This window comes from Ornithodoros turicata, chromosome 9 (genome assembly GCF_037126465.1).
Source record: "Ornithodoros turicata isolate Travis chromosome 9, ASM3712646v1, whole genome shotgun sequence".
NCBI lineage: Eukaryota > Metazoa > Arthropoda > Arachnida > Ixodida > Argasidae > Ornithodoros > Ornithodoros turicata.
The window spans coordinates 7,995,250-8,019,400 of record NC_088209.1 but is presented as its reverse complement, the minus strand read 5'-3'; the positions used below and the strand labels follow the sequence as shown (position 1 = coordinate 8,019,400).

The window sequence follows — 24,151 nt, the reverse complement described above, 5'->3', positions numbered from 1 at the left end:
GAATCAGGGTAAAAAGGGACACATACAGGGAAAAAAGCAGAACACTGTTAGAGAAAAGCACTTCGAACAATATGATAAAAATTCATATTCATGATTATATCAATCTCATTGTATACTATAGTGTTAAACATTAATTTACTCCTGATCACGGGTGAAGACCAGACCAGACCAGACCAGAGAACAGCAGAGAGATGTGAGGGCATCAGTTCTTCTTAGTTTTAGTGTAGCGCCACACTCTGCCTTCTTTTCCCACCTGACTGTTCAGGCTTTGGGCACACACTCTTTGAGGAGGTTAGCCGATGTTACGCCGTCCGAATTTCGCGGTGGGCGAACGACTGCTTCCAATTTAATGAGAGTTCCTCACCACAGACCGATACGGGCATCTATCAGGACCGCGCCAGTATTCCAAAAATTATCCGAATCAACGGGGGGTCGAATTATCGAGGTTTTACTGTACCAATTTTTGTGATCATTTAGTCACTTGGTTCTCGACCTCTCACCATGTCAAAATTGTCCATGTCCCAATCAGCCTCCATCAATGCGCCTAAAAGCACTTGTGAACGTTTTGGGCCCTGTAGGACTTCGGTCAAAAATATAAGGAAACTCCTTGTTCTATCTCACCACATTACCATCAACAATGGGGTAGAGTATAAATCTCCTCAATCATTGTCATTAAATGAAGTTGTTCTTCCTTTGTGATGATGGCGAGTCACCTACCTCTTCATTCTCATTTCTTGTAGTTTGATTTCCTTCTGGAGCATCTTGTGACGATCCGTATACAACACCTTGGGTTTATTAGCCAGAAGATGACGAAACTTAACATAGTCTCTCCAGGCTTTCTGGTACCTAGACAACAACAAGAGTAGCCATCAAGAACTGTCTGCATGATCCAAGCCAATAAGATGGGCTTGTAGCCACACCTCAGGTTATCATATACTGGGTGTTTCAGTTAAATCCCCGGTCTAAGTAATTCGTGAACAGGTGCACCAATCGACGAACTTTCTTTTTTACAAGTATCTGTCCGATACCACCTACAAGCTGTGCACCGTGTCAATGAGTGGGAGGTGCTCATTATTTAAATAAGAATTCAAATGAGTTTCGTAAAAAAACATGACTTCTAAAGCACAGTGCTATCAGCATTAAAATGGGTACTACCCCTGTTGGGACCTTCAGTGGACACCTTTTAGAGAAAAATCTGCCACCGAAGTGGGTCATTTGTTGCAGTAATTAATTGGTTTCAGTTTACATATTTTTGTCGCGGCTGGTTGCAGTGAAGCGCAAAAGGATGCTCTTCCATTCTCTTATCCATCAATGAATTATGTCCTTACACCAATGAATTACATCCTTTTGCGCTTCACCGCAACCGGTAAAGAACGCCACCTAGGTACAGAAGGCCTGCTTATTGTCTCCTCCCCCTTCTTCGGTACACGGACATGTAAAGTCAGAACTCGTCTGCTACTGTGATTCGACATTCTGTGAATTCACGGACTCACAAATGGTTGCACCTAACTTTGGACCCGTGGACCTAATTTTGTAGACATAAAGTGCAAACTGCTGTCCAGAAAATCAGTCACGAGAAAGATGAGTGACCGCTTTGCGCTTTATGTTATAACTAGGGCCTGACTTTTTAGGGTTAAACCCGTATCCGCCCGATATTTACCCCCCGAACGAAATCTGTAAAATTCGGGTTTAACCCGAATCTACCCGAAAACATCCGTGTCGCGTGGCACACTCATAAGCGTGCATTAAAATAAAGTTTGATAACATTGCTAAACATTAGCTCCATGTTAAGACAAATTTTTATTAAACGAGTAAAAATCACCCGAATGCACCCGAATTCCTGACGACAGAATATGCCGTAACGGGATTTAACCCGAATACACCCGAATTTTCAAATGAAAAATATCACCCGACTTTTACCCCCCGAATTTGGCCAAAAATAAAACCCGAAAAAGTCAGGCCCTACTTATAACCTTCCCATTCAGTAAGCGAGTACATTCAATCGCAACTCGCAGATGACGTTGGTTCTTCTCTCATGACCACGACCGCTGAAAGCACTTTCATGATTGGCTACGGCCGTTGAAAACACAATTCTGATTGGATGCCCCTTATTTGTTACGTCACATGGATGAGTAAGCGGGCTTTCTCTATCTAGGTGGTGTTTGTCCCTCATGGAGGAAGCTCTTCCTGCCTTCGCGTTCCGAATTGCTGGACCCTGAGTGTGAGCATGACACTCGAGGGAATGAAGACACGTTTCTCATTGCTTGTTCTACATAATTTTTTAGAACCCTACGAGATGTGCGCATCTCACTGATGCGAAATTAATTGTGTAATGTGTACAAGCGACACCAAAACAGTGCTCGTTCAAAACTGGGTGCTGACAGAGAGGAATGGGCCATCCTCCCACAGCTGTGTAATAGCCGTTCCATGAACAGGAACACCAACAGAGACGGAATGGAAACAAAATTTGAAAGGCTCGTATCACAAACAGTCATGAAAATATGCCTGTTACCCATCCTTGGTACAGTTGAACCTCTCAATAACGAACGTCGATTTAACGAAATCCTCTGTTTAACGAAAAATTTCCGTTGCACGAACGCATCCCTATAGACGCCAATGTATTTTTGCATTCGATTTAACGAAATACATTCGTTTGGTCACCTCTATTTAACGAAATCTCTGGGCTCTTCTGCGCGTGTCTTTCCCCTTCACCACGAAGAAAAGGAGGAGAAACCTTCCCTCTCTGTTGTCCTTACGCGAGTTTTCATTGGTTACTTCGGTTGTCACGTGCTGTAGGCACGAGCGTGCCGACATGTGCGTCTCCACCGCCGGTAATCGTTGCGCCGACGCTGTTTCGAAACCGGCGCGAGGGTCTCTTCGCACCTGTTTTCGGACAAGAAAACACGCATTGCTGACATCTCGCGAAGTCTAATTTGCTTGTGTTAATGAAGACGACAGTACGTTGCGGTTTTGTGCCTTTTCATTACTTGTTTTTGTTCGCGCCGCTGATGCTGACGGTGGTAAAATGGGCATGATGCCGCTGCCATTCAAGGTTCCATCGGCGCAGACGTCTACGTGACATGTACCCGTTTCTCGTTCTTTTCGGCGGTGTACGGTTGTTCTTTCCGGACGTCATGAGTGCAAGTGAACCAACCAAGAAACTTCGATACGCGATCGCGTAGGAGAAAGCAGTCGAGGTCATCCGGAGTTACGAAGGTTATGAATGCTCAGAACGATATTGTGCACAAATTACGCGTTACCTAGCGTTATGTAATGAATAAAGCTTGATATTTTGTGCCCTTCTTACCTTAGTACCTGTTTTATGACAAATGACGTTTTGCGGTACGCGTGGCGCTGGTAGTCCGGCGGCCATCTTTGTATAACTTGGCGTGTTTCATTTAACGAATATCTCGATTTAACGAAACAAAGAGCCAGCATTTACAAATTCGTTATATAGAGGTTCAACTGTATTCACAAAGTTCTAAGGAAAGTTCTTCCTATGGAAAAGCAAACTTTCATATTTGATGACTTTGCATTGTATACCGGGTGTTTCAGTTAAACCCCCGGGCTAAATAATTCGCGAACGGGTGCACCAATCGATGAACTTTCTTTTTTACAAGTATCTGTGCGATACCACCTACAAGCTAGGGAAGTTTCTATTGGCTGTATGTTCCTACCCTTCCTCTGCCACTCCCTCGCTCGCATCAGGGCGTGCATGTTTACGCATGTTTCTTGCAACGTCCTGCCTCTGTATCCACCTTCTTTTGATTTATCGTCGTATCTACGTTCCTGAGGCTGAAAAGCATGCCATGAAAAACCATCGGAAACTGCCCAAACCGAAATCGGGACCAAAGGTTTTTCCGCGCATCACCCCACGGTATAGAACTGTAAGTCGAAGTTCGGACGACGACTTCTGATCATGGGCCACATTGCCTTTCAACAGTTCACCTCAAAGAGGTAATCCCTGTATTCATTGGTGTAGAAGTCGCACAAACGCCAACAGTCGATCCCGATTGTTACGTCATTGTTGCTATAGTTCTCCTTCCGGCGGAATAGCCATTGGATGCCTGCTACTTTTTCGCTGCTGTCACTTCCCCTTTTGGAACAGAAATCTGGCTCAGCCAGATCGAGCCCAATTCGGCATGAAAATTCTGTTCTCCGAAAAAGGTTTGGTCCCGAATTCCGTTTTGAAAGAATTGGGTGATTTTCGGGCCATGTGGTTCATGATTTTGGAGAGTAAGATTTTCTCGTTTTTGCAGAGTGGAAATTCAGGGATCCTCTCAACGACCGTTATCTGCTCTCGTCACGTATTCCACCGAATAACAGTCAAACTGTGCTACTCTTTCACGCGTGATTTTTGATACTGTGGTCAGTGGTCCAAGAGGAACGAATTGACACGGTAGTTTCAGGATCAACGGAAACAGATGCGACTGTCCCTTTAGAGGGCACTGCACTTTGTCTGCAAAGTATGACTAGCAAAGTACTGGACTTCGGTACTGGTAAAACTGGCAATCAAAGTAGACGCAGTACTCACATGGGATTTCCAGCATAACTAAGCTGGGGAGGTCGTATCCCAAAGTGTACAATTTCAGGAAAGACCTTTCCATCTGCAGTGCACAGTTCCCGATCGAGTTGGTCAACACGTAGAGCACAGGGCTTCATCCCAGGGTTGACGACAACGGTGCCCTTTGCACCATCTGCAAAGTCCTGCCACTGGGTTTGAGGAAGCTTCACTAAGCCAGGAAGGTCAGCCTGCAGCACCAGGGGCTTGCTACTTGACAGCAAGTACTGGAGGACCACGTTCAGGGACAAGAGCTCTTTCCCATTGTCTGTCAATGAGCAACAAGGCATTATGCGAAGTGGTGCAAGGATATGTTTGTCAGTCATATATCGGCATAACGTAAACTAAAGAATATACGTACAGTGAAACCCGCGTACAACGATACTGACGGTAATCGCGAATTCCAACGTTATTCGGGGTACATCGTTAAACGAGGGCTGACCTAAATAGCGCATCCCCGAATCGCGCGTCACCCCGCGTGTAGCAAAACAAAAAGAAACAGATGCTAAAAACGCGAAGCTGTGTGACATCGCACTGGCTTGGGAAAACAGCGACCAGAACTCGTGGAGGGAATCGGGGAACATATCGGACATCTTCTGGTAACACTAACGTCACGATTCCGCAAGTCGGCTTCACCTAGCGCCCGCGTGCTTTAGGAGAAGCTTGCTTTAGAACACTGTCGCGCGACTCGCGGGTTTAATTCTTTTGATGCGAACTTCGGATGATGCGAATTCTTTCCGCTATCCCGTGAGATTTGTATAATCGAGATTGTACTGTATCTTATCGCAGTGAAAATCGCCGCGAGGTTACGCGCACGAGACAACGTCCCACATCGTTATACAAGTACTCGGAACCGTGGCCTCCATCGCTGTACGCGGGTCGTTTCCCCATAGAAACAATGTATATTTTGACGGTAAAATCATGAACCATCGTTTTACGAGGGATATCGTTATACGCGATATTGCTATCCACGGGTTTTACAGTATATACGACAACTCCACAGTTCGGGTAAAGCCCCTAACTTTGCGTGGTGCAAAATGAACTTTCCTATAAAATTGGATTTAAAAAATTTTGCAGGTAAGACAAAACAAAGAAGAAATCGCTGCAGTATCCTCCCAGGGTTGCTTACCGATTGGTTCCCCACGGTTTTCCAGACATTCATGACTTTTCAGCGCAGAAAGAAAATTGAGCTGGATTCAGTGGTTATTGGATCAGTGGTTAATTCATTCCTGTGGTTATATTTTTGTCTCCCGCGGCACATCCAGCCGTGTAAGTGCCCTTAGTATCAGTCACAGATCTACTGAAATCATTGCATAACTAAGTAGTAACTAAGTCTGCAACAGCTGACTGTGAAACCCAAACAGTGACTAAGCAGGGGCTGACCTCAAGGCATACTTGGTGCCTCTTAGCTTTCCGCAATTCCAAGAAAATTTGTGGAACTTGCCATATTTTTCAAAACTTGCTGTTTTCCTCACAATCTTTTTTTTTTGTGTGTGTCTGGAACACAGATTAAGAAGTTACCCGTGAAAAAGAACTCGTTACAAGTTAAGTTACCGTGTGCAAAATGTAACTAAGTTAATAACGAAGTTCTTCAGCCTGAAATGTAAGTGACAGTTACTGAGTTACTTAAAAAAAAAGAGTGAGTTACTTCGGACACAGAATAGCGTTACGCAGGTGCAGCGCACGTGAGCAGTTGAGTTAAACCTTGAGCTGCCTGCGGAGGAATGCAACACGATGAGATCGTTTTCGTTTATGTCCACCAATGGACCTCTCCCTGTTTGTAAATTACGTCATAGTATTCGACAGCGCCACAAATTTTGTAGAATTGAACTACGCTCGAAGCTAGAGGTGAACAAGGTCGTGCCCGAAAGCCACGTTCTTGAGGGGGGACGCGACCCTTGGTCCCGCTTTTCTTTCAATGGGAGGCAGCGAACAATTGCCCGTTCGTGGAACCCAGCCCCCTCCTTCCGATTTCTTTTTGGTTTCAGTCTGTCTACCAATGTCATGATGACGTTTCTCTGGTAGAGGTCTATTCGAACGCTTCGCATGTTACTCCCTGTGGGCGCACAATGGTTCGACTTCATTTCAATGGCAGCGGTTCTTATTACCTGAATAAAATACTGTCATTGATTGAATACCACGTTTTATGGCAAAAATGCCATGAAGGAACAGGAGAGAAAGCAGGAAAATATGTGGACGTGAGTGAAAAGCGAGTTAAAAGTAACTTAGAACTTTACTTCAGTTACTTTGGCAGAGTTACCTGAAAAAGGAACGGGTTCCTCTGAAAGTTACCACGGCGCAAAAGTACCAAGTTAAGTTACCAAAATAAGTAACTTAGTTACAGTAACGAGTTACCTCGACCTCTGGTCTGGGATATTGGATATATTACATATCCAATATTTCACACACACAAAAAAAAAAGAAAAGATTGTGAGGGAAACAGCAAGCACCTTCCTCATTTCCTACCTGCGAGAATTGTGAGAGAGGAGACATCACGTCATTACCATTGGAGTCCGAAAAGACTGTTGATGACTGTACATTTACGTCAGCTGCCCTACGTAGACGAGTATTCATGTGAGGAGTTTATTTTCCACTCCTTTAGTCACTGGGTGTGCAGAGAACATACAACTTTTCTGAGCATGATGTCACATGATATCCTTCAGTTTCTCTTCCCCATGGTGATAATTAGTGCCCAATTTTTTTGGGTTTTATTTTTCAGCACAATCGGGGGGGGGGGGGGGGGGGGTAAATATCGGGTTATATTTTGCTTCCGGTATTTCAGGTGTAATCGGGTTGAACTGAACCTAATTCAACCCAAGTCATGCTGAATTGGAAAGAAACTAGCCTAAGTCGTCAGTTTAGTACTGGCATAATACGCACGACACACCAGCAGACACAGAGTATCAATATTTGTGTCCATCCATCTAAGAGGCAGCAGGGTCTCTGTTTTGACAGTTTTTAGGAGCATGTTTACGCGTTTATAACACAGTTTGCAAAGTTCCGTGTTAGTTGTGATGACTTCGGATTCCCCTGGTCGAGCAGTTTTTGGGAAAATATCGGGTTAAACCCCTGTTTTTGCCGACTCGAATCGGGGGTAGATAGCGGGCATAATCAGGAATAATCCTAAAATGTCAGGTCCTAGTGATAATTTTAATGACATTGTTGAAGCAATCAACTCACTTTCAATAGAACGTGCAAAACGTGGCATGAAATGAAACCTGGGGCAACCCGCGCTGTCTCCATGGGCACGCCAGTCGAGATCCACCATTTCCAAGATCTCAATGAGGACGTACTGAGAGAGCAGCTCAAGGCCCTCGATGGTGAAATTTTCTGGAAACTTCTCCTCCAGATAGAGGACTGCATACTCTATGTTGAAGCGGATGATGCGGCAGGATGGAAGTTGGGGCACTTTCCAGTGAGAAAACATAGAAAAACCTTCAAACACGAATTCGTGGCCGTCGTGTTTGATGACAGTGGGGCATTTCATCTGTGGGAGGAATGAAACACGTTAGTCATGGCAGAACCACAATAAAAAAATTGACTGCAGCGTATCTGCTGCTGTGTCTTTAATAAAGCGTCTAATGAGATTGTACTAAATGTTTCTTAAATGCACCCGTTGATTTTACAATATATTTTGTTCTATTACAGCAGCACCTTATTAATTCAAAATTGCTGATAATTTCAAGAATCTCTGCAGTCCCGCTCTTGCGCATTGTGATCCAAACACTTAATTCAATGTATGTGCGCATCACAGTCCGCTTACTTCTAAATCTTTACCGCGCGGTTCCTTCAACATCCTTCATGAAGCGCATCGGTGAGTCACCCTCAGCTTCACAGTGTCCCCATGATCACATGCCCTGTGACTTGCCAATTGCATTTCACACCCTCCTCACTTTACCCACTGTTCTCACCATGCTCTTGCCTTTCATTAGCCATTACTTACATTAGCCATTACATTTGGCCAATGTAAGCATTTTATGTTTGTTTGTTTGCAAATGCTAGTTCTGAACTGAAGAGCGGCAGCTGAAGAAAAGTTCGGCTATTTCCGAAAAAAGTCTAGTTCTGAAAGCCCAGCTTGCCCAGAAGTGTTTGCCCATGAGCATGAACTGTCGCAGACAGCATAATTTCTGTTTATAGGTGCTCAGGTGTGCTAGTGGAAGTTATTTTTATTCCCCGATTTATTCCTTCTTGCATCTCTTGGCATACTATATGACAAAGGAGGACAGCTCTCAACTTTCTTCTTCAAAAATACTGCTTCTAGACACAAAACTTACTCGATATTTTCCACTTCGCCTTTTCACAAAAGCACTTGAAGTACGGTACAAAGTACACAATTGGAAATGCACTTAAAGCAAAGCACAAGTAATGATTAGGGCCTGACTTTTTAGGGTTAAACCCGTATCCGCCCGATATTTACCCCCTGAACGAAATCTGTAAAATTCGGGTTTAACCCGAATCTACCCGAAAACATCCGGGTCGCGTGGCACACTCATAAGTGTGCATTAAAATAAAGTTTGATAACATTGCTAAACATTAGTTCCATGTTAAGACAAATTTTTATTGAATAAAAAAAAATCACCCGAATACACCCGAATTCCTGACGACAGAATATGCCGTAACGAGATTTAACCCGAATACGCCCGAATTTTCAAATGAAAAATATCACCCGATATTTACCCCCCGAATTTGGCCAAAAATAAAACCCGAAAAAGTCAGGCCCTAGTAATGATGTGCAGGAAATCCAACAGTGAAGCTTCACTATTGGATTTCCTGCATATCATTACATTCTGGACGCTGGTTGTTTTCTTCACCTTCCTCTGCAAAGCACAAGTACTAAGAAATGTACTAAAGTAGCACTTAAGCACTTTGTATTTCAAGTACTGCCCATCATTGCCAGCTGGAAGAATGCATGCTATAGAGATGCACCAAAAGTGAGTGCAAAGTAAATTGACTCACAACACTATGAGATAACTGGATAACTCACCTCGATTCACCCTTTCTCACAGTACATCGAAATACATAATCGCCAAAATGACAAACCATATTTACTACAGTGGAGACCACTTATAAGTTATAACGTAACCGCTTAGAATGCGGCTTTTTCCGACCCCCAATATTCTTCGCATCGAACGTAATGTATAAGAAAACTGCTTATAATTAGGGCCTGACTTTTTCGGGTTTTATTTTTGGCCAAATTCGGGGGGTAAATATCGGGTGATATTTTTCATTCGAAAATTCGGTTGTATTCGGGTTAAATCCCGTTACGGCATATCCTGTCGTCAGGAATTCGGGTGTATTCGGGTGATTTTTTTTTTTTAAAATAAAAATTTGTCTTAACATGGAACTAATGTTTAGCGATGTTATCAAACTTTACCTTAATGCACACTTATGAGTGTGCCACGCGACCCGGATGTTTTCGGGTAGGTTCGGGTTAAACCCTAATTTTACAGATTTCGCTCGGGGGGTAAATATCGGGCGGATACGGGTTTAACCCTAAAAAGTCAGGCCCTACTTATAATTAGAGCCTGAAGTTTTAGGGTTTAACCCAATTGTTCCCCGAATTTGCACCCTGAATTGAAGGTTGCCTCTTCAGGGTGAAACCCGATTTTTACCCGGCAAATTGCCCTTACTGAGACGTCGGAAGGAATGCACACTAACTTCTTTTGTAGCAAATTCAGTTACATCACCACTTGTACCAAACCAGTACAGTTAGTTTGAGTAACTCAGTCCGATTTCTCCCCAAATTTGGAATACTGGAAGTTTGTTCACCTGAATTCGCACGAATTTAGAGCATATGTTTATTTACCCGATTTTTACCCACCCCAAATTTAGAAAAAAATATTTCCCGAAAACTTCAGGCTCTGCTTATAATGGTACACTCCAACACGGGATACCGGTTATAGTGCAGTCACCGACATCCTCATTCGAAGTACGTGAAGGACAGAGCGCATTTGGCAGCGAATTCCGAAGTGTGAATCACCCATCGCGGAGAACTCTTCCGTTATCTCCTGGTGACGAGGCGGGTGAGGACGTCCTTCGAGGAGGTTGGCCTCCTGGGAAAGCTTCCAACTTCTGTTTGCATTATGTCACCTGTGCCGCCTGAGACACGATCAACGCCCAAGACTTGTGGAACAATCTTTTACAAATTCAACAACTTCTTCAGCGGACGCTTTTGACGGGCACCGATGTCTGCATCTGTGAGCGAACAACCACTCATGTGACAGAAAGGTGGCTGCTCAATCTCGGGCACGTACCGGCCTAAAAGTGTGATACAGTAGAATCTCGATGATACGAATCTCACGGGGTAGCGGAAAAAAATCGTATCACCCGAAATTCGAATCAAACGAATTAAACCAAAATAAAAATTGAGGCAAGGAAATAGACAGTGACTGTTCATTTTCCATTACTGTCGGTGAAAGATGTCGGTCGTAACGCTTTTGTGTCTCCGTTTTTGGCCAATACTCCCCAAATTCGCGAGATGACTCAAAAGACCCAGCACGTGCTTTCCACCCGCTAGTCGCGCGACAGTGTTCTAAAGCGAGCTTCTCCTAAAGCACGCAGGCGTTAGGTGAAGCCGACTTGCGGAATGGTGACGCGTAATGTTGCCAGAAGTTGCCCTGATATGTTCCCTCCACGTCTTCTGGCCCACGTTCTCTGCCAGTGCGATGTCACACAGCTTCGCGGCATATTGTTGCGAGGGGGGTAAAAAGGTCAAAACAGAGATAAGGTGATAACGTTCTGGGCCGTGTAATTATTTTGATCTTATCTCCTCTTCCACCACCACCACCAAAGGAAGACATTGTTTGCATTGCGCAACATGATGTAAGAGAGTGGTGAGGACGGTGAGGATCTCCCTCCCTTTTTCGAAAGAAGGAGCAGCATGACTCGCTCGCTCTCGCGTCGCGGGGGAAGGACCTCTGTCGCATCCTCGGCTCGTTCGTATCATCCGCAAAGGCAAGATAACGCGTTCGTATCATCCGAACTCTAATACATGGTAAGAATAGGCATTCCCGCTGGGACCGGAAAAGAATTCGTATCATCCTGAAATTCCTATCATCCGTGATCGCATCATCGAGATTCTACTGTATTTGGTTATAGTGCGGATTTTCGGCAGTCCCGTGACATATGTTATAAGTAGAGCTGAGTGCGGGTGCGGGTTTACCCGTGGGTACCTGCAGTTACCAGCACATCATCACGATTTGCGGGTAGGAATTCGCGATCGCTGTGGGTAGCGTGTAAAACGTGGGTGTACCCGCAATGCGACCGCGGGTAATGTGGGTATACCTGCATTTACCCTCGCTCCATGGCCAGCTAAGTGATCCCTCTCTGTCACACGAGCTCAGCAGTGCCCTGTGTCGTTGGCCGTATAAATCCATGTAGCAGGCAAGTGCTGGCGGGCAAGTTAGATTATTAATGCACACCTATATATCGCTCTCTGTTGAACTGCAGTTTTATTGGCATATGATTGAAGCCGTCCGAGACACGTAGCCAACACTCAGAATTTCCAGTTTTAAAATAGGAAAAGCAGTAGGGCTGAGCGAATAGTGATTTTTGGGTTCGAATCGAATACGAATCGAATAGTAAAATCTTCGAATAGTAGCGAATCGAATAATGTCGAATACCACACAAAAATGTGTGCTTATTGTTGAATAGTAAGCAAAAGCTTGCATTGAAACCTGGGGCTCAGTTGTAGTTTGTGAGACTGACTGCAAACTATATACACGTATTTCATTGACAAATACGTTTGTGCTAGAATTGTCCTGAACATTGTAATTCCAGACATAAAGTAGCTGGCTGTGTGATTAAATCCCTCTTTCTATGGTGTCATAGCTGGTCCAGCCAAAGCTCAAAATAATTAAACTAGCTTAAACATCCCTGCCAACATTTGCTAAAATATTTCTCAAAAGTGGCAATTTTCAGTGATCCCTCAAATCGTGCTTTTAAACCATGCCTGCAACCCCGCAGCAGAAGTGTAAACTAGGCTTCGCCTGATGCTCAGAGACATGAGGCGAAGCCAACTTGCAGGATATCGTCAAGTCCGCACGCGCAAAACTGTAAACTAAGCTTCACCTAACACTCAGAAGCATGAGGTGAAGCCACCTTGCAGCATATATTTGAGGCGCAGAATTGTAAAGTAGGCTTCGTCAAACGCTCAGAGGCATGAGTTGAAGCCAGCTTGCGGAATTTCGAATATATTCGAGTATCCGATGAAATGTCATTCGGTTCGAATACGAATAGCGCGGTACCGTTATTCGGTATGAATATCGAATATTTCGAATATTCGCACACCCCTAAAAAGCAGTAAAGTGGACGAGGAACACTTCCCACTGAGGGTCCCAAAGCGGGTATACAGACAGCGCTGCTGGTGTGGGTCGCCCAGGTAAAATTCTTGCGGGTGCTGGACACACACGCACGAGTACCATGCGGGCCCAAGCTTCCTTACCCACACTCACCTCTAGTTATAAGCGGTCTGCACTGTATAACTAGAACTGTTTTGGGATCATCCCCTGGTGGGAAGGATGGGTTCCCTAGAGGACATACGCTGCCAATATTAAGGAGGCACCAAATGGAATGGGACAGTGCGTACACTTATCCCTAGACACCCACTGATTTTATTGAGAGTGTACTTGCCAAAAAGTTGGTATGTGGGGTGACTGTGATGCGGTAATGATGGAGCCGCGTTATGTTGTTGGAGTTGAGTTCGCATGGAGCTAACGGCTCCTCGCCGGGATAGATCCCATGGCGAATGCCCGAACGCTGTGCCTTGGCACTGCATCGACACAGGGGTCCATCATTCATCTGCAAGAGGAATATATATTCATTACGCATTTACAGAAGCAGTCAAAGTTTTTATTAAAATTAGGGGTTGAATCAAATATCAAATCATTCAAGGTTCAATAGTATTTTGTTTACTGAGTATTTGACTACCGTAAACATGTTTTTATTTGCGATGTATTAATTTTTGCGAATCGCTCATTCAGTCATTTGTAAAGTTATTTGTGCATATTTAATTTTCATGCCAAACAGTGTAAGGTATTCGGTCAGCATGTGTTTTCAATCTCAAAAGTCCTTCCAACATGACATGTCTTTAACGGCATAACCCCAACACAGATTCTCATATTATCATGCTGTGTCTCATAACATCCTAGCCGCTGCAAGGAAGTTCGATGTTCAAGCTGTTTTTTCAAATGTTGCGCGTTTAAGCTCTCTGACGCCCTTTCATTCTGATAAGTCAGTTTGCCGTATTTCACACAAGACCCGCTTTGTTGAGTGCGCCGTAGGCGTAATGTATTATATTACTTTTGCATGTGGTTTTTGCTACGGAGGACAGTTTGGTAGATGCTTAAACATTAGGCTTTTAGAGCACAAAAGGAATGCAGATAGCCTTTCAGGAAATTCTGAATTGGTCGAACACTGGAAAGAATGTCAGAACTGTTTCCCGCTTTTCCAAGAGACAGTGTTCCAGTGTTTTGAAAAAGGTGCGTGACCTGTTTGGGCGACTCTTAGCTGAGTACAAAGGGATTAAGTCACGAGGCAATTGCATTAGTGTTCCCTCTGTTTCCCCCTTTCCACCCATCAGGAGGTTATTGGGAGCGTACACTCTTAAAAATGAACTTCACTGCATAGCACGCTCTTAGCCAACCATCATCTCAAATGATATCGTTATCTGCCCTGATTTGTTCAAAACGGTAGGCGTACGCCTTTTCTGTGACACTTATGCGGTTCATAATTGTCACAAAAATGGCGTACGCCTCCCGTTTTCAGCAAATCAGAGCAGATAACGATATCATTCGAGATTATGGTTGGCTAGGAGTGTGCTATGCGGTGAAGTTCATTTCTAAGAGTGTAGGCTGTCATTAAATGGGTTGGTGTTTGAGAACGTGTCGTGTTGTCTCTTTCTGTTCCGTGTCTCAGGTTTTATCGTCGTTTTACAGATTCCCTCACCAGTAAGAATGGTGAGATGCCAGGAAATCCGATGAGGTCATCAGAAAAAAATAGAGGGGTAAAGGGGAAATTCTGGGTAGTGTGTGCGGGCTACAAGGCAACCAACAGTCAGTTGTAGTTACAACAGCAACAACTTTATTTTATGACGATGATTAAGGAGTTTCCTCGCTATTCGGCCTTACTATCGGTGATGTGGGAAATGGGATAATGAGGCACCTGAGTCAGATTGCTACTTTCGTCGCGGTCTGACATAAAGAAGACGATTGCATTCCTTCGCTATTCAGGGTTTGTGCAAACAAGAACGTAGGACAAATGCGAAAATACTGGGGGTGGGGGGTGGGGCCCTCTGAAATAAGGCCCAAGCTCATTTTTAACTATAAGTCTCCGATATAATGACTAGATTTCACGTTCCTGTCAATATCATTGCAAACAGGCTTGACTGTATACATAGCGCGTGTGGAAATGTAAAAATGCACACACCTCTCCAGGGTCGTTGAACCACAACTCATGATGAAGACGGTAAGGATGCTTCCTTTTCACTTCCAACTCTTCCATGGCGTTGTCCTCGTCAGATTCAGAGCCTTCACTTGAAGAATCGCTACTTCCAGTGGTGGCTCCTTAGACGACAATTCAAGATGGTCAAGCGTCACATTAAAAATTATGCTATCTGTTACTCTTCGTATTCATACGTAAGCGCTAACTAACTGGGCTTCAGAACTTTTTAAAATCGATAAAACCCCAGTGCAGAGGACTGCTGTATTATTCAGACTTACTGCATGTCCCCGTCAAGTTCAGAAGACCGGACGGCTGCTGTAATGCATGAGACACCAACGAGATAGAGAGGGTAATAGAGAGATAAATCGGCAGCCATATTTAAATCCACACTGGGTGGCGCCATGTTGACCTCGCCTTGTCAACATTCTGTCTTTGGCACTGTCTGATAAGGAACTGGCTTTATAGCAAATTCAACTGATCCTTTTTCGTTCAGAAAAAGCTGCACTGCCTCGAACATTCATTCCCCACAGCCGCTTCAATCCAACTTCTGTTGCGCACTTGCGTTCCATTGGTCCTCCAGCTCGCTCTTTGTTCGTTTTTGCCTTGACAGAAGGAGTGAGAGAGAGAAGGGAGAGGGCAGCCCACTAATATCAAGGCTTGGAGCCTTGCCAAGGCAGTTGTGCACTCTATTCCCTCTCTTATTTTGTTGTGAGGCACACAGTGAGAATCCATTTGAGTGTGAATGTGAGGCATCCATTTGATCACATTACTGCCAGCAATGGGGTACATCTGGCGATAAAACACCCTAGCAGAGCCCTGCACAAGCTATGGCTCACTGGAAAGCCCGAGCCCAGACTGGCCAATGGGCTGGGTAAGCATTTCTCTTTCTGGTCCTGGGTGGGGCTTGGGGTTGGGCCACGCCCAGGCCCGTACACTGCTAAGGCTAGGTCGGGCTCATGCCTGTTCAGGCCGACTTTTACAGCCTGCTACACACTGTGCTGAGCGGGGTAGCTTATAAATTTCTCGGAGTCAGGTCAGGTCTGGGACATGATCTATATTAGATTATAACGACCATGTCATAATCGGCAACCCCTAAGAGGAGCCCCTCCGCATGATCCGCTAGGGGGCACTACTCATCTGCATGGTCGGATCTGCATCATTATTGGACAATGGAAATTCGAATTTTGAATGCGCAGAAGCGGATGCACGACTACTGTAGCAGACGACAGCAACAGCTCTTACGAAAATGCGTAGAATGATGACGATAGTCGACTTTGGAAAGAAGCGTATCCCGTGGGACATCCATTGCTTGTACCAAAAAACTATGGTAAGCTGAAGTACAAAGTACGGCAGAAACCAGGCTGACAAGTAGCGCCACCGCTGTCTTCCAAATGCGGCGCTGAGAAGGGGGTGCCTATGACATGGTCGTTATAATCTAGCAGGTTGTGGTCTGGGAAAGCTTGAAATTCTCCAGGCTTCGACCGGGCCCAGGCGGGTAAATCAAAGGCAGGACGAGCTCGTGCCTACCCTAAGAATGCAGCCCGTGCGATGCTCTACTTGCTAGTCATCATCATTAAAGGAGCCGTAAAGGGATATAAAAGATGCGCATTTCTCCGCGTTATATTATTGCAACTTAGGCAGTGAAAGCTCCTCGTGATTACTGGCGCTCAAAACCAAAAGGTGCTTGCATGCGGATGAAATATTCGATGCACTCTTTCGCATCTTAGCTCCGCCCAGCACTCTAACTTTACGTCATTTGGACGTGGCACTTTCCTCACCAATTACGATCGAGGGTTCCACGTATGATTTTATTGCGGTTGCAGAAATTGACTAGATGAATGTGCTTCTTCTTGTACAGCTTGGGACAAAAGTTTACGGAACACGGCACCTGCGTATTTCTTCATCGGAGCGCTTCCCTGCTAGCTGCCACGAAGCTATCGAATAGAAAACGGGTGGCGGGCTATTCGATCCATCTCTCAGTATGTATGTCCACTCGTTTTTGCAGCTAGGTTGTCGCTCCATTGGAGAAATGTGACACCCCGGTGTTCCGTAAACTTTTGTCCCAAGCTGTATTCAATATCTAAGCAGTTACAATCTCAAACTGGTAAAGAAATGCATTCAGTTGAGGTATCCCAAGCGCTCTACGTTTTCCGTGCAGTAGTACGCAGCACACCACGAGCACGAATGAATATCTGGCACTACAATTCCGGAATCTTAGGCAGGTGCGCGATAGGTCACCTTCGTCATCCTCTAATGGTTTCGACGACCGCGCTGCCGTACTTTGGTTTGAGTCACACGGCATCACGTCGCAAGCTCGCGTGGCACAGTGGTTAGTGCGCTTGCTGTGTCACGTCGTGACCGGGAAGAACCCGGGTTCAAATCGCGTCAAATGATAGAAGCCCAACTGTTGACGTTTGTGCCATCCGAGATGTCATGACGCTGAACTTCGGAACCACGGAGCGCGAAATGAAGTTCCCCACAAAGAAACGAAGCACTCCGCATTACAGCTGATATTTAGACCCTGAAGTTCTCGGGTTTTATTTTTTTCCAAATTTTGGGGGTAAAATTCAGGTCAATCACTTGATGTCGAAAATTCGTGCAAATTCGGGCGGAAAAATTACCATCGGGCTGAATTTGGAGATAAATCGGGCTCTATTGTCGAACAAACGTTCGTTGTACATCCAGAGTATCAGACGTTGAGATCAACCGTGTATTTTGTGAGAAATTAGTATGTCATTGCTATGAGGTGCCTAGCTTAGGTGCAGTTTTGCGGGTAGAAATCGGGTTTAACCCAAAACTGGTGAACCTCGATTCGGGGTGCAAATTCCGGGCAAAAAACGGGTTTAACCCTAAAACTTCAGGGTCTACTGATAAGGAATCGTGTTTATTGGCTAGTAATTTGAAACGGCATGTTCGGAGCTCGGCCCCGTGATTGCATGGCCAAAGACTACGCAGCCATGTGGCGCGTGCGTGGTGGAGACAGACGCGCTGATTACTCATCTTTGAAAGCAACCCTGAGCATCACAGCATCAAAGCATCAAAGAGCTGCTATGAGCCGAACGAAATGTACAGTAAAACCCGCGGATAGCGATATCGCGTATAACGATATCCCTCGTAAAACGATGGTTCATGATTACCGTCAAAATATACATCGGTTCTATGGGGAAACGACCCGCGTATAGCGATGGAGACCGCGGTTCCGAGTATTCGTATAACGATGTTGGACGCTGTCCCGTGCGCGTAACCACGCGGCGATTTTCGCCGCGATAAGATACAGTAGAGTCTCGATGCTACGAATCTCACGGAGTAGCGGGAAAAATTCGTATCATCCGAAATTCACATCAAAAGAATTAAACCAGAATAAAAATTGAGGCAAGAAAATAGACAGCGACTGTTCATTTTCCAATACTGTCAGTGAAAGAGGTAGGTGGTAACGCTTTTATGTCTCCGTATTTGGCCAATGCTGCTCAAATTCGCGAGACGATTTAAAAGGTCTAGCACGTGTTTTCCACCCGCGAGTCGCCCGACAGTGTTCTAAAGCGAGCTTCTCCTAGAGCACGCAGGCGTTAGGTGAAGCCGACTTGCGGAATGGTGACGCGTAATGTTGCCAGAAGTTGTCCTGCTATGTTGTCTGGTTCCCTCCACGAGTTCTGATCGCTGTTTTCCCAAGCCACTGCGATGTCACACAGCTTCGCGTTTTTTTTAAGCATCTGTTTCTTTTTCTTTTGCTACACGCGGGGTGGCGCGCGACTTTTCGGGGACGCGCTATTTAGGTCAGCCCTCGTTTAACGATGTACCCCGTATAACGATGGAATTCGCGACTACCGTCAATACCGCTATACGCGGGTTTCACTGTATATTTGGGTATCATGACCCGCATTCTTTCAAGGGGTTACCATTATTTGTGGAATGTTTGGTGGCCTGTTTACGGCCCCTTTCAAATAAACTCCTAACATCCTACCTGAATGTGTCTTTGGCTTGCAAAGTCTGCTTTTGCGCTGTGGAGGATTGTATGGCTCCTGTTTACTCTTTACCCGGGCGCTGCGTTGTAACAGCTCGACTTTGAATCTTTCATGAAGCTCCTTCAACTTATCCGTCCCTGTCACCAACGTTGGAACCTTGGATATAAACATAAAATGTTTGGACCAGAAATGACTGCCAGAAGGAACATACCTTCTCATCGCGCTGGTAATAGAGCTCAGCGGGGCTGCACCGTATCCAACATGAGGATTCCTTCAGGATGGTGTCGGCATCTTCATCTTCCCCCGCTGTGTTTGAAGGGTTTTCACCGTCCTCGGAACCACAGCTGCAACGAAGGTGAGAGGTTGCAAACGAAAATCTGTACTATGAACATGCATCGCTTTACGAAGCACATTAACTGGGCATGGTTTTTACTGGTTACTCGATCAATCGAACAACTCGAAGGTGACGAACCCCAAAAAGTGCTTCATTTACTCTCGTAACTTCTCTGCCCCTAGTATGACATGAAGAAAGAAAAAAAAAAAAAAAAAAAATCGGGCATTTTTTGGCAGACACCACCATTCTAGAAGCTGGCTACTGTTGGAGGTTGTTAGGTGAAACACGCATTGTGTGACTACCGGTGTTGGTGGACTGCATACACAGAGCATTTCACCTTATGCGATAAATAATGTTTTTTTAAAAACTTGTCCGAACATTATGGGGTCAACACCGTTCATATCGGGGGAGATTTTGCCATTACTTCCAGGCACTATTATCAAACGTAATCACAAGAAGTTGAATTTCCCCGAGATCCAACGATCGCTTCCTGCATGCCACGAAACACCTCTAGTTAAGATGCTGCATTAATTCATCCAACGCGACTCGATGTGGCTTTTAGAGCTCAGACAAGTTGACCCTCCCAGATGCTGTCACTGCGGCACTCTAGAAGATCTGGAGCATATTCTTCTTCATTGCCCATGCTACCAGACTTCTCAAACCGCACTCTCCACGTTTCTTAATCAGCTGGATTGTCTCCCCTTCGGTCTATCAAAGCTGCTTGGTCTCTGGCCAAATCCCGCCCACCAATGCTCTGGACTCAAAGCCCTGTTGACATTTCTGGACACAATAGGACTTGGATCATTATTGTGAAAGGGGATCATTATTTCATTCCACCACATCACCACAAGCAATGGGGTAGAGTATCACCCCTCGAAATGAGGCTCCCCATTCCTGACCTTAAAAAATAAAGTTGTTGCTTGAGAAGTGAATCTACTATTTCTTTTCGCAGATACAGTCAAACCTCGTTACAAACAAAACACGACATAACGAAATTTGCGATAGAGTAAAATAATCTGAGATCAATGTCCATACAGATCAATGCATTTTAACTCCCACTATAACGAAATACCTGTTGGCCGCCGCTTCGGTACAGCGAAAGAACGAGATAAGATTTGTGACCCCGAATATGACCCCAATTTCTGAATTAGCGGGGTCGAATTATTGAGGTTTTATAGTACATTCCCCAGTACTTTCGTAATAGCTGAAAAAAAAAAAAAGAATTTGAAAACTGGCATTTCGAGGCGTGCTTCAACAAGTGCTCGAATTAATGAATTATTTCGCGTAACTTTGTGTTGCAACCATGCAGCTCTTATCAGCAGGTGCCTGGAGAAGGAAAAGATAAAGGGCAGGTACATGGTCCCCTCGCGTTGATCCTTTCAGAGATCTGAATGTGGTCAGCACTCAGTGCACCAAGCAACAACAGCTTTCTTGAATTTGTTTTCGGCTATTATTATTGTACAGGGCATCTGAAAGATACTTCGGGGTCCAAAAATTCAGATTTCTCATTTTTTTTTTTTTTTTTTTGGGGGGGGGGGACAAAACAGCACTGTCACGGGAATATAAGAATACAAATACGTGCGTGACCATTTGTACTCATCCCACTGCACACCTGTATTTTGGGGACTTTCCATCTCTCGAGTTCCAGCAATATGGCAGAACAATGTGCTGCCACACCCAATATTTCATACTGTGACATAAGTACAGTGCGCATGTGCTGGAAGGTGGAGCATATCTGCGCAAGACTCAACCAAAACATACGTGTTGAAAGAGCTTATCTCCACAACAGGTACCAGAAATACTGAAATCTTGACCTCAACCTTAGATGATGATGTCAATGCGATAAACGTGTTTACCGTTCAATGTTACTGCGATAGATATGTGTTTAGTCCAGAGAAGGACACAAATACATAGACATCATCATTTCACACTTCGGCAGCGTCAGCATCGATGTTGTCCGCGGCACCAACCACATAAAAGGACCTGCCTGGTTCCCACCATTTGTGCTTCCTGGGGACCCCAATAAGCACTGCCAGTGGTGCCAAACAGCAGAAGTAAGTAAAAATAATTTTGGCTGCAAAGCTATCTCACCTCCAACTTTCATCCGAGAACAAGTCGATTTTTGCACCTCTGTGGTTGCTTACACAGTGACAGCAACTTCTTAACATTTTGCTGTTCCATAAATCTGTCCCTCTTACAAATACTGTCGCCGTCTGATTTTTCGGACTCGGCGGGGATCGCGCATAAGTCCGAATAATCGAGCAGTCCAAAAAAACGAATTTCGCTTCAAAATAAACTTTACGAAGCCCCAGTAGGCTGGAAAAATTTGTCGATGCTTTCCTAACGCGCTTCCAGCTCTGCCTGATAACATCAGCTTCTATTTCCCGAAGGGACATTTCGTCAATGTACACTATCAGAGGCCCCATCGTCATCAAATCCGCAAGTCGGCTTCACCTAACGCATGCGTGCTTTAGGTGAAGCTCGCTTTACAGCGCTGTCGCGCGACTCGCGGGCAGACAGCACATGCTGGGCCGTTGGCCAAAAAACGAAGACACAAAGGCGCTATGACAGACCTCTTCTACTCAGAGGAATGGAAAGTCAACAAACATCACTGCCAATTTTTTTTGCTTCAATATTTTTATCGGTCGATTTTTTTCGATACGAATTTCGGATGATACCAATATTTTCTGTCACCCCAAAAGAGAAATTCGCGGGTTGGGCAAACGGAGTCCGAAATATCGAGCGATGGAGCTGCACGGCGTCCGAAATTTTGTACGTTTTTATACATCAACTCTATGGGACCCGCGGCCGTTCCGCAAACGAGTCCGAATAATTGAGCATGTCCGAAAAATCGGTCGGCGACTGTACACCAAATGGCACGCACTGTCGAAAAGGTAACCGGTACAGTGCTCGTTGCACTCCCAGTGAGGCCTGTGAGGAACTCGCCTGTCGTAAGGCGGTCTTTTCCTTTCCCGTGACCTGCTCCTCTCTCCCCTCTCTTGTGGCTTCTTCCTCCTCTCCTCTTCCTCTGTATTCCTCCTGTGCCTTTCGCCGTGTCTGTGTCGTCGTCGTCGTGACGAGGACCGTTCACGTGACAGCGACCTATCTCGAGTACGACGCTCTTCCCTGTGGGAATGCTTTCGCCTGAAACAAATAACGCGGCTCCCGCTCAATTTAGTTCAAAAACTCATTGAGGGCCTCTCACATTTTACCAGAGATGTAAAGCACAGTCTATGGCCAGGAATTAGACATTATGCAAAATACATTTATGAGCTACACCTTATGGGTTTTGCATGACTGAATATACATAGGGCCTGACTTTTTCGGGTTTTATTTTTGGCCAAATTCGGGGGGTAAATATCGGGTGATATTTTTCATTTGAAAATTCGGGTGTATTCGGGTTAAATCCCGTTACGGCATATTCTGTTGTCAGGAATTCGGGTGTATTCGGGTGATTTTTTTTTTGTTTAATAAAAATTTGTCTTAACATGGAACTTTATTTTAATGCACGCTTATGAGTGTGCCACGCGACCCGGATGTTTTCGGGTAGATTCGGGTTAAACCCGAATTTTACTGATTTCGTTCGGGGGGTAAATATCGGGCGGATACAGGTTTAACCCTAAAAAGTCAGGCCCTAAATATACATGGTGGCTATGCAAAAGTGATCCATTCGCAAATGTGACCAAGTGACTATTGGATGTTAAAGAGCACAGGATGGCGAGGAAAACTGATGAACACAATGCTGTTTAATGGACACAATAGAGGGCAATGTTCACTTCTCGCGCTTCTGGTACCATGACGCTAGTATGGTCTGTGACACTGAGTGAAACAAGTTGGACAAAGAGGACAAGGACAACTGCTGATTTCTGATGAAATGAGTGCAAAGTTTTGTGGCTTTCAAAGTTTAGTTCCATCTCCACATGAGCCGAATTTGCACTGCAGCTCCGCGATAATAGGAAGGTGATGCAAAATCAACGGTTTTCAAACCCTGAAAGACAAAGACAAAGAAAATTCCAGGGTTTCCTCAACCGCGAAGGCATTTTCGAGTTCCAAGTCCTTCGAGGGTTTTAGGCACCAGTGGAAACCATGGATAATGTGAAAGTTGCTCATCCTAACAACACGTCACCAGGGAACAAGATTATGTGAAGGGCACTGTATTTTCATGTCTCACGTTTCTTTAAAACTGAGTGACACCAGGCGGAAAAAAGTGCTTCTCACATTTCTAGCTAAATGTTCTCAGTAGGGGTGTGCAAATCTGAATATTTAAAGTCGAATTGAATATGGAATCGAATGGGAACAAAAATGACGAATACCCAATCGAACATTGAATATTCGTGCAAATTTTATGATACATGCCTTCTGCACTAATAATTGGAAATTTGTAGCCCTTGGATTTAGCGTAATTTTTCTGTCATTAACTGCCACAAGCGAGACATCTAACCATTCTATGGGAATTAATTGATTGATGATTACAAACAGTTATCTCGACTTCAAAGTTTAATGACATACAATGGCATGTTACACAGAGGGGGCTGTAATAGTTTCTGAACATCTACAGGTCATTTGTGAAACAAATTGATGTCCTGCCTCAGCTTTACCATGAACATCCTTTAGCTTCTGTGCTTTTAGTGCAGATGTCTCACCTGGGGCTGTTGCATTGCTGAAATTTTGAATGTAAGGGGTCTCTTCAATGCATCCATTTGTTCCTGGGCTGCAGGCATTATTTAAGAGTCTTAAAGGGGCACTAAAATGCAAAAACAAGTTCACTTCAAATATATGTTACATGCTACGTTAATTTCGTACTTGTTATCATAATTCAAAACTTCGATTCCGTTATGGAGCTGCCAACGAAAT

The 24,151-nt window shown here is 44.8% G+C and overlaps 1 protein-coding gene across 1 annotated transcript in view; it reads right to left on the bottom strand.

Annotated features, from left to right (window-relative positions):
* LOC135368082 (ribonuclease 3-like) overlaps nt 1-24,151 on the bottom strand; it is a 71,511-nt gene that overhangs the window by 34,902 nt on the left and 12,458 nt on the right. Inside the window, exons 6-13 of the mRNA XM_064601158.1 lie at nt 22,244-22,441; nt 19,175-19,307; nt 18,963-19,119; nt 14,987-15,123; nt 13,193-13,360; nt 7,742-8,048; nt 4,535-4,829; nt 718-846 (exon numbers count right to left, since the gene is read on the bottom strand). Coding sequence (XP_064457228.1) covers nt 718-846; nt 4,535-4,829; nt 7,742-8,048; nt 13,193-13,360; nt 14,987-15,123; nt 18,963-19,119; nt 19,175-19,307; nt 22,244-22,441 — 1,524 coding nt within the window. The remainder of the gene's footprint in view (nt 1-717; nt 847-4,534; nt 4,830-7,741; nt 8,049-13,192; nt 13,361-14,986; nt 15,124-18,962; nt 19,120-19,174; nt 19,308-22,243; nt 22,442-24,151) is intronic.